Here is an 11292-nt window from a genome sequence, read left to right as displayed (position 1 = left end):
GTAATAATCATAAATATCCCTTGAAAAATAAGGAGCAAATTAAGTTGGTATTCCATCTCATTCTAGAAAAGTGAAATTTAGTAGGTATGGGCTTTCTACGGTCGCGCGGTCGTTGTGTGATATGACGTCACAGTACCTACATCTAAGACAAATGAAGTACCTACATACATGTAGGATTTCACTGTTTAACTCTCGCCTAACTACAAGGGAAGGGACCGAAAAGAACCTTAGGGCGCGGCCACATGAAATCGCTCGACGCTCGTTTCCAGTGTCAAATCTGGTCACGTGACATATAGCGATAAAGCTGAAAATGTTGAGCTTTATCGTTGGAAAAAACACTGTTATTTTTTTTCATTCACTCCAATTTCTTTTATTTGTAACACTGCCATGACTGCTACTAAATGAGATTAAGAAATCAGCTTCCAAGGCCAAGATAATTCCTGCAAGAAGCCATCTTGTTGCTGCTGCTCGAAACGGCGACTTTACGCTACTTTTTTTGAGTCGCAGGAAATGCATAATAACGTTCAAAATGGGATCACGTGACCAGATTTATCGCTGTAATCGAGCGACGAGCGACTGCATGTGGTCGCACCTTTAGCACATCTTTCCCTAGTTATGTATATCTCCGTTCCCAGCATGAACGCACCCCAAATGTGCAGTGTCAATTTGTCAACTGTCAGTTGTCAAGTGTCACTTCGGTTGAACAATGTGAAACTACTGACAAACATTATTACTTAAATTACGGTCTTGTCTTACCGAAATAGATTTTATAACATCGAAATAGAGTATATATTTTTTTGACTAAGTAGTTGTGTTACATTTACAACTATGAAAATGGAATACGACACCAACACCACATTATGTCTGTTTTTCGTAGTTAGTTACAAAGAACATATAACCACTACGCAGCGGTGCCAGAACGTCCCAAAAGGACGATTTTCGTCCGTTTATACATGGCAACGTCCCTTCAATGTCCGTTCATATATTCCGTCCCTTTTACGTCCCTTTTCAAATAGTTATCCAGAATAATTTACTATTTTTAATAGGTACTTCATTTCATTACTCGTTACAAAAAATAATGCATTCATCTAAGTAAGTAAGTAGATGAGTGAAACGAAACGGAAGAAAAGCGCAACGCGTGAATGCGATAACTTCAAACTGCTGGCGATTTCAATATTGTACCATCCTTTTTCCACTCGCAGTGATCCCGTATCGCTTGCCTGTTGTTTCATGCACACAAACACAATTTTCTGTCCTCCTATCGCTATCTACGTCTGCCGGCGCACCGCACCACCACCACCACACCACGAGTCGTACTAGCGTAGCGCTAGCGAGCGACAAATTTGCTATCCGTTTTTCTTTCTTGATCAAAGGTTTGTTTGATTATTTTAATTTATGTTTAAAACTGAATTGCCTGTGGCTTGTACTTAGAAAGAGAACTTTCGTTATTTTTTTGTTTGTCTTGTCGTTGTCTGACTGGCTGCATGGTTATTATTACCTTTGCCTGTCCTAGTGAGGACGAATGTATAAAAAAAAATTGTCTGTCATCGCGACGAATAATCCAGTTGCCAGGTTAAAGAAAAATGGCTAAATTTTGGAATTTCAAAATTTGATTTAATGTGGTCCAGTATTTCGTTTGTGGTGTCATGGTTATTTTCCGGGATGGTTTTTGTTGCATTGCAGTGTTCCGCTGTTCGCCAAGTCGCCGCTCGCAAAGTCATATAATTAATATGATGAATACTTACGTGGCGGTCACTCGCTCTTCAATCTGCATGGAAATATAAATAATCAAAACCGTTTTTTTTTTAATTTGTGTGCTTTAAAAATATATCTGTGTTCATGCCCTTTCAGGTTTTTTTTTCATTTAACCATTAAAAAAAACATATTATTTCTCCAGCCGTCCTTTTTGTCCAAAAATCGTCCCATTTCAGATAGCGAATCGTCCGAAACTCGACGCAGGTACTGGTAACACTGCCACTACGTTTTTAGTTGTTTTTAGTTATTGACAAGCTGTTGACAAGTCTCTAATAATATTTCTCATAAGTGAGTTAATCAACAAAACACGATGGCCGAGGAAGAAAAACGTTCTAAACCTGGTGAAGCTGCTCTCAGAAACATGCAGCTGCTAAAAGCTGAAAGCAGCGTATTCAAAGTTCCTAAAGTGCCTCAAAAGAAACGTAGTGACAATAAACAACCAATAGTTTTAGACGAAGACGTGTATGTTGAGGTAAGTTACGCATTTCTACCCTTTTCATAGATAGTTCCTACTAATCTTCGTACATCAGAATAGCTTATTAACAGGTTCCCTGGCCCGAAGCAATGTGCAGCTTTCTTTTGACAATGCCCTATAGTAATGATAAAGTAATGGTCCCCATAGTAATAGTAATTTTCAATGATTATTAATGTGGTAGGACTGTAGCAAAGGGGGCCGAGGACTCTTAAATGTGGTTTCAGAATAAAAATATAATGTAATATGTAATAAAATTTACTATTTAATTATCAAAAGAACTGCATTATCTACATCACCGGCCATGAGCCACATGTGCCTCATACGTGACTACTGGTACGTCCATACAGCCTACGCCTCATGGAACCTGTTAGGGTTAACCTAAAATTGTTTCTTTTTGATATGTGTTTGTATGTTGCGTAATTAAGTATATAGGAAGTAACCAATATTCCAATACATTATAATAAATGATTTAAACAATAAAAACTTAATAATAATAATTAAAAACTAATATAAATCTAAAAATCTGATCTTTTGTAATGTTTTAAATAATTTTTTGTCATAGTGTCTATTAGAGATGGGCCGAACATGGGTTTCACCGAATACGAATATTCGGCCGAATGTTCGGTAAAATTTGTACCGAACCGAATATTCGGCCGAATGTTCGACATAATTGACTTATAAGTAGAAACTAGAAATATGATATATGATTTTTGTTAAAATTTAATCATGCAACTTGATTAAAACAAAAAACTTGCCTTATTTCTCACAATAAAGACCTGATTGATTATATTAACATATTATTTTATTATAAAGATCACTGTAGTTTAATCTCAAAACAGCTACCTACATACTTATATTTTGTTTACAATTAATACCCATCTGTTGTATCTATTGTTATTGGAATTATAACTACAGAGTCAACAAAAACATAAAAGCTTCACTGTACCTCATAAAAACAATACATTTATCATTCAACTCATACATGGCTCAATACAGTAAAAAGTTTGAGTACCACTTTGCCGAACATTCGGTGATTTAGCCGAATATTCGGCCGAATACGAATATTCGGTAAACCTGCCGAATATGCCGAATACAGAATATAAAACGAATATTCGGCCCATCCCTAGTGTCTATGACAAAAAAGATAGGGTTTATAGGGGGGGTCTAGGGTTTGATTTTGACATAGTTAGCGTGTAAATGTCAATACTTGTAACTATTCTCTATAGAACGCAGTGTTTAAAGGGATGCAATATCTGTGTATGCATAAGTTGACAGTCAAAAGGTGTAAATTGGTATTGGTAGGTAGCAAGTGAGTATTTTAAAGGAAGTTTTTTTTTCTTATTTTTGTTGACGCTTTGAACACTCCAGGTGATCATGTCAGCCTCATGGGTGTAACAGATCATGAAAATTTAATCACAGTATATTTTCTCACTGCATACTACTATCACAGTATAACAAGTTTCCCTACAGTAATCCGATGGAGACGTCTAGACAGAGCAATTGTGCAGGGCGTGTGGGGTGAGACGCGGCTGGGAGGAGCCCCAGCTGCATACTTTGCCGTTCTTATTAGCTTGGGACAAGTCTTCTAGGGCAATCACGTTTTTTTATTATAAAATTTTTAATAAAATTTATTATGGTGCATACAACATGTACTGTGAGTGCATGCAAATCTTCATCTCGCATAAATAAGGAACTAAGTTTTCATCTATTTATATAATTATATTTATTTCTTTTTTATATAATTAAATTCATTAACAGGAGTTTTAAGTCCATTAAGTCTGGAAACCGAAAGTATTTGTCAGTTACTAATCTATGAAAGTATATTTTGTGGAAAAAAATATTTTTATTTCAGAAATAGTATATTTTGATACTTTTTACCAGTGGCGATCCTTACATAAAAGCCCAAAAGCCAGGCTTGCCTTATAAAGCGAACAACATCCAAACGAGAAAAAAAGTTCTAATAAAATCACTTTAATAATTTAGCGCGCTTTATTTTACGTAAAATAATAAGAATTGCATGTGGGAGAGAATGAGTTCGGAAACGGACCAAATTTTCCCTTGTGTGGACTCCAAGTGTATGTCTGTAAAATTCTATCTAGTACTAGCATGCCTTAAGTGCGCTTTGGTAAGCTCGTCCAAACTGCAGATTGAAGTTTACGGCAACAAGATGGATATCATCATCATCATCATCCCAGCCTATATACGTCCCACTGCAGGGCACAGGCCTCCCCTCAGAATGAGAGGGCTTGGGCTTGAGATGGATATAGGTACATTAAATTATAAAAAATACTAAAACATATCTCTCGGCTTGCCATAGTCTGATACCCTAGGCACGCCACTGCTTTTTACCCCTAGTAAGTATGCCACCCCTAAATTATTTTGTTCTACATAATTACGCAATACCAATATGTACCGATTTGTAAAAGACATCTACCTTCCAAATTTTAAATTGGTGACAACCCTTCCTTACTTGCGTAAATACCTATACAGGCTGCGGTGTCGCTCAACTTCAAAGGCGTCGACCTACTGTAAGGAAAAGTTGTTATACTGTGGTACTATTTACTTGCTGCACTATACTACCACTTAAAGCTTGGTGCACTCTTTATGGTAAATTTAGCTTATCCTTTGAGTCTTTAAGTTGTTCTCTCTTCAACATTGTTTTGGGGCGATAAAAATATATGAAGTGGACTGTAGCTAAAAGTTAAATCGAAACGAAAGCAAAGGGAATTTGTTTCTTGAAAAAATTTAGTTATTATTTTTATACAAATAGAAATAAATAATAAATGTAAAATGTATAAATAATAAATGTAGAATGTAAAAAAAATTGCCATTACAGAAAAGCCATGCAAAAGTTGAACAAACATATTTCTGAAATTATAATTTTGCAGTATTGAAACAATCCTTTGATAGTCAATCACAGTATATTCAATCTAATTTTCTTTTCTTTTTTTTTAGGGAATTGCAAAAATAATCCAAAGAGACTTCTTCCGGACCTGGAAAAGCTAAGAGCCCAGAATGAATTCCTGGAGGCCTCAGAAAACAAGGACTACATGCGGTTGCGAGAGCTCACACGCAAGTACAGCGGCAGCCGGCCACCGACAGAGCCCTGTATGACCCTATTATAAATATGTATATACTCTAATCCCCTGTTTCACCAACCATTGATTAAATTTATCCATTAATTAAAATAGGCGATATTAATAATCTATGCGTGCTGAAACAGCCCCTAATTGTAACAAAATGTAGCCACTAGCACTAGTATCTGTAACAAAGCATAATTTATTGAATCAAATCAATCTGATACCTACAAAAAACAATCTGATACCTACAAATCGTCAATGAACTGTTTAATTTAGTAATATTTTTTCGTTTCAGTCACATCCTCTGTAAACTCACACATCAATGTTTAAAAACTAGAAAACAGCCCTAATTCCTTACAAAAAAATAGTTTTTCATCCATAATAATAACATTTGTAAGAAACAATTATTAAAAACCTGGACTGTATCTTCAAATACTATTTTACTCCATCAAGCATGCAGTGTTTGGGGTCCGTAATCGGCCGTGAGCCTGGCGCAACCAGGGTATCAAATCGGCCCATTCAAGCTCTTCTGTTGCTGTCATTTATGAAGTCGTATCATTTTTAACAGACAACTCGCCCGCCACATTCGACACGCCAGACATCAATCGGCCAGATTCACCGTCCGAGCCCACCTCCCGAGCCCCGAGTGCCGAGCCTACTGACGCCGCTGTTACAGAGAAAACAAAAGATATTACGGACAACCACACATTAGGTTTGATTTGACACATAGAGCTTGTTACACTTAACCATTGCCTGCGACTTCGTCTGCCAAGAATTCCACTATCGCTACTCCAAACCTCATTTCATTCAGATCGGATTCAGTGTTAAGAGGTGAGGTACCAAACAGACAGATGGACAAACAGAGAAAGAATGGATTAGTACGGATATAAGAGCAACATTTATTTGAACACTTAATGATCAACTGAGATACGGTATTTGATATTTTTTATTTATTTTATAAGTTAAGACTGGGATTTCACCAGAGATGTGCGAGGATGTGTTGCGAGCAACGTGGTTTTCATGAACTAATATACTTGCTCCGCAAAGTTGTTTCCACCAGAGCTGTGCTGAGGACAACACATTCTCGCAACACATCTTCGCACATCTCTGGTGGAAACGCAGCCTAAAGCATGACAATAGATGCTTGCACAGTCTCGTTAATTCGGAATTACGTAGCACGCCCGCCTGTCCCCCCCCACCCGGCTGTCACTAAAGTGGACTGATACTCCAAGACAAAAAAAACATTTTTTTTTATTGCGTTCCGTTACACCAACAATATCGTATTGCAGACTCGTACCTAGCGAGCCACACAAGCGAGGACAACGCTAGCTACGACCGCGTGATTGCGCTGGAACAAAAGAAGCGCGCCGGCAAGCTGGCCGCGGCGTTCGCGGCCGAAGTGGACTCGCACGCAAAAGCTGTGGCGGCGCTGGAGCTGCCATCTATCGAACAGCAGGCGGATCAGACGGAGCGCCCGCTTGAGGTAGGATACCTTGCAAGTTCCCACAAGATCAGGATAAAAATCTTGAAATCTCAACCATTCGGCTTAGAGTAAACTATACTCGTGTGTGCGGGTCGGGTCGTTCCCGACGCGTGAGCCGCGCGGTTCATTGTATTCATACGGAGAGCGGGTCGGATCGGCGACCGGCCACATTTTCGGTATCAGGCACTTCGATAGGTGTAAACTGCCAAATTCACTTATGTACGTCGGGCGCGCACGCGGCATCCTTTGACAAGAGGCGGCGCGATACAAACACCGCCCGTTGCTGTGTACATACTCGTACTACATACACACAAACATCACGCCTGTGTACTCAAATGGGTAGTCAGAGCACACGAAACGTTACCGTTTCGGAGCCACTTTTAGCAATTTTAGGTTTACTCGTAAAGTTTGACAAAAACGGTACAATAGTGACAGGTTGCTGGCCTGTTGCTTACGCTACGCTACGCTGCCAGTTTGTTACCGTGTATATTGAGTTTAATGTAATTTGGCACCTTTGTTTTTAGTGCAAACGTCATTAAAGACCACGATATAATTTCTTGGAATTTCCACGGTTCGGGACTACGAGAATAGGGTATATTAGGCAAAGCTCTGCGCAGGGGGCGACACTAGCGCAAACCTCCATGACAACGTCAGTTCTCTTTATATTAGGCAAAGCTCTGCGCAGGGGGCGACACTAGCGCAAACCTCCATGACAACGTCAGTTCTCTTTATATTAGGCAAAGATCTGCGTAGGGGGCGACACTAGCGCAAACCTCCATGACAACGTCAGTTCTCATTATATTAGGCAAAGATCTGCGTACGGGGCGACACTAGCGCAAACCTCCATGACTACGTCAGTTCTCTTTATATTAGGCAAAGATCTGCGTAGGGGGCGACACTAGCGCAAACCCATGACAACGACAGTTCTCTTTATATTAGGCAAAGATCTGCGTACGGGGCGACACTAGCGCAAACCTCCATGACAACGTCAGTTCTCTTTATATTAGGCAAAGATCTGCGTACGGGGCGACACTAGCGCAAACCTCCATGACAACGACAGTTCTCTTTATATTAGGCAAAGATCTGCGTAGGGGGCGACACTAGCGCAAACCCATGACAACGACAGTTCTCTTTATATAAGGCAAAGATCTGCGTAGGGGGCGACACTAGCGCAAACCCATGACAACGACAGTTCTCTTTATTTAGGCAAAGCTCTGCGCAGGGGGCGACACTAGCGCAAACCCATGACAACGACAGTTCTCTTTATATTTTGTCGCCATGACAGATCATAACGAAAGAGTATTAGTACCTATAAAATCATGATATACCGGGTGTGGCCTGTAATATGAGCAAGGTATTTATTAGTAATAAAATAACATGGTATTTACATCAATAGTAACGATAGAGCTATATTTAAAAAAAAAAATGAAATAATATGATATTATGGCACTCAAAAACTGTTTACGGTTTTGTGCCAGTGATGCACTCTGATGGCAGAAAATAGCAATAATATTATCTATTTACTCATATCCCGTGATTTAAATTCAACTACTGGATCTATTGGTGTGAATTGTGTGATATTTATTATTTATTTTATTATTATTAAGGTTTACGCTACTTCATGATTTACGCTTGAATGTATGTTCGGTGTGCAGCTGGACACGTGGAGCTACACGGCGCGCAACCACATAATGTACGTGCCGGCGGGCGCCGCGTCGCAGCGCGCGCCGCGCAAGCCCGGCCTGCGCCGCCGCAACACGCGCCTGCGCGCCGAGCCCTTCGACCACAAGCGGAGCAAGGAGCAGATCAGCGCACTCGCGCGCGAACAGGTAACTACCCACATTTTTAGTAAGTAACATTGTGGTAACAATCCGGACCGACTTTGTACTACCACAACTGTGTGTGACTTGTGGCCCTTTTCGAAATTAAAGAAAGTGAATATTACATTTTTCCCCCATTTTTTTAAAGTATGCTTATCGGCCTTTCGGCCTCATGGGCAGGCTGCTCCTCCTGGGCATGGGCCCCGTAAGCCCATATGGTGAAGTACCTATTCACCACACAACACAACACTCGGACTATTACCCACCATACAACTAAATACACCACGCAACAATTCTCAAACTGATTAGTGGCTTAGCTAACCCCTGTATTGTAAAATATATGATTTTATAAAAACATAAAATAAAATATGTCAACTGGGTAGTTTCCTGTGTAAGAAAAAACTATTTATGCCGTCATCGTCAGTTAAATTATGAAAATTATTAGACAAGTATTTTCTTTTGTGAATCAAACAAAAAATTTGATAAATGACGGGCGTCAATGTTCGGGAGGGGTGAGGGGTCCATGAAAGTTCCGCGTGACGTCACCCCATTACAGCATCGTACGGCGCGCGTGATGTCACGCTAAAAATATAGTAAATTTAAACGACTATATCTCACTTTTAACCCTTTTTTTATTGACAAAAAAAACATATCTGATATTTTCTAATAACCTAACTGACGAATTTGTATGACACTATCCGATTGTCAACTTTACAACTATCTTCACTTTCAGGGCGCGAATGTGACCGGCAAGATAGGCGTGGACGGCGTGAGCGCGTCGGCCTCGCAGCCGGCGTCGGAGTACGCGCTGGTGGAGCCGCCGTCGCCGCAGCCCGGCGCCGGGCCCGACGCCTCGCCGCTCATGACCTGGGGACACATCGAGGGCACGCCCTTCCGGCTCGACGGCTCCGATACACCGCTGCCCGCGTGAGTTATTTTACATTGCGAATGGAGAGCATGTGAGCGCAAATCGTAAGAAAGGCTAGGGTCGGTTAAGCAAGAAACCGATGGGGATCAACAAAAAAGACTGACACAAGCATTCCGCAGACCTTAACGGGAAAATGCATGCTTCTCTCCCGGCTTACGGCAATCATGGCTGAGACATTTTGGGTATATAAGAAACCTCTTCTACCCTCTCTTTCCCGTAGTAAGCTCCAAGGAGTAAAAATGGTGTGACGTTTTTGTGGATGGCCCCTAGTAGAATCCCGGAATTTCAATTCAACTGCTGGCGTCTGCTGGATGTAATGATTTACGCGTGCGAAGCCGCGAGTAAACATTCTATAGTCGTTCCAATCGTTTATTTAACTTTTGACAGATCACGCACGTGAAGTTTTACAATAATTTTCGGTACAATGTACTACAGAGAATACCGTACTTCATGGACGGGTACCGCCCACTTAGTGATTTCCCATTCGTAATGAATGACCATAGACTATAAAAACCGTTTTGAAGTAAATCGATTTTTTAAATAAAACATACATTTAAAATGATTGTGATTATATTTTATATCAAAATCATTTAAAAATAATAAATACATTAATATGCCTTTAGGGATTAAAAAGTTTAAACAACTAAAATAGGCACTGTAAAACTATTTTTAATTATACCTACGACGGGCGTCTCGTTGTGAGTGACAACAAAACTGGCGTCGCTGCCGCGACCAGTTTTGCCGCTTCATAATTGACAAAATTACTAAATTACCGTCGGAAGTGATAAACATATTAACTTAACATAAATTGTTTATTTTAATATGTAAGATAAAAAAACAATGCAAAATGTGAGCAAAAATAAAATATGAATGTGTTAAATCGATTAACCTGTCCTCTCCCAGAGGCACAAATTGTGCCCAAATTCCTTTGATCCTGTTATCCTGGGAGATGACAGATTAAAACTTCTTCATAAATAAAATCGATTGTTAAAAGAAATCGAATCAGTAACGCATCAGGGCATCACTATTTTAATTAGTACTCGAGCTGTCAAAAGTTAAATAAACGATTGGAACAATTATAGTAATTATTTATTACTTACAATGTGCCAAAAGAAACTAAGAAATTGCGGATTTTTTATATACGAAAATTTCGAAAACTTCTCACAATTTTGTATGGAAATTGAAACTTTCCGTTTCTTAATTTTAAATTTCCTATATTTCTTGCGAAAGTTTCCAGAAACTTTTTCAACTTTTTGGAAACCTTCCGCAACTTTTGGCCCTATAGTCCGAAGTGCAAAATTCGAACTTCGTATCTTGCCGTCCCGCTGACGCTTATATTATCTAATACGAGTGAGAGGGCCGTTACGATACGAACTTCGATTGTCGAATTTTGTAGTAGCCTCCTAGTACTTACAATATCGAAAGGAAAACTGACAAGAATGCAATGTCTCGTCATAGTCTCTCGAGTCTTGACATTTTTTAACAAACTTAGTGCTCAAGACCTAGACGTGGTTGACCTGCTTTTTTATTTTGGATTATTTCAAGATTCTTAGAATACTTTATTCAATTTCCGTTATTCTAAGTGTTAATTGGTCCTTTATAAAGTACGCGATGACTCAGGAGGTTAAGGGGCTGTTTCACCACCCATTGATTAGCAACACTAATTAATGGGTGGTGAAACAACTAAATGTGTTATAATTTGTTTGTACAGGGTAGGCGCGGGCGCCGCTTACCGCATGTTGTCGGGCGGG

The 11292-nt window shown here is 39.6% G+C and overlaps 1 protein-coding gene across 1 annotated transcript in view; it reads left to right on the top strand.

Moving 5' to 3' along the window:
* The first annotated feature begins 1302 nt into the window (after nt 1-1302).
* The window catches only part of Es2 (ess-2 splicing factor homolog), a 21019-nt gene continuing 11029 nt past the window's right edge, over nt 1303-11292 (top strand). The window contains exon 1 of the mRNA XM_074092341.1: nt 1303-2227. Within this exon, the coding sequence (XP_073948442.1) occupies nt 2066-2227 (162 nt within the window). The 5' untranslated portion in view covers nt 1303-2065. The remainder of the gene's footprint in view (nt 2228-11292) is intronic.

Source organism: Choristoneura fumiferana, chromosome 9 (genome assembly GCF_025370935.1).
Source record: "Choristoneura fumiferana chromosome 9, NRCan_CFum_1, whole genome shotgun sequence".
In the NCBI taxonomy this organism is placed as follows: Eukaryota; Metazoa; Arthropoda; class Insecta; order Lepidoptera; family Tortricidae; genus Choristoneura; species Choristoneura fumiferana.
Note: the sequence above shows the minus strand (reverse complement) of the source record. Positions and strands in the feature narration are given on the sequence as shown.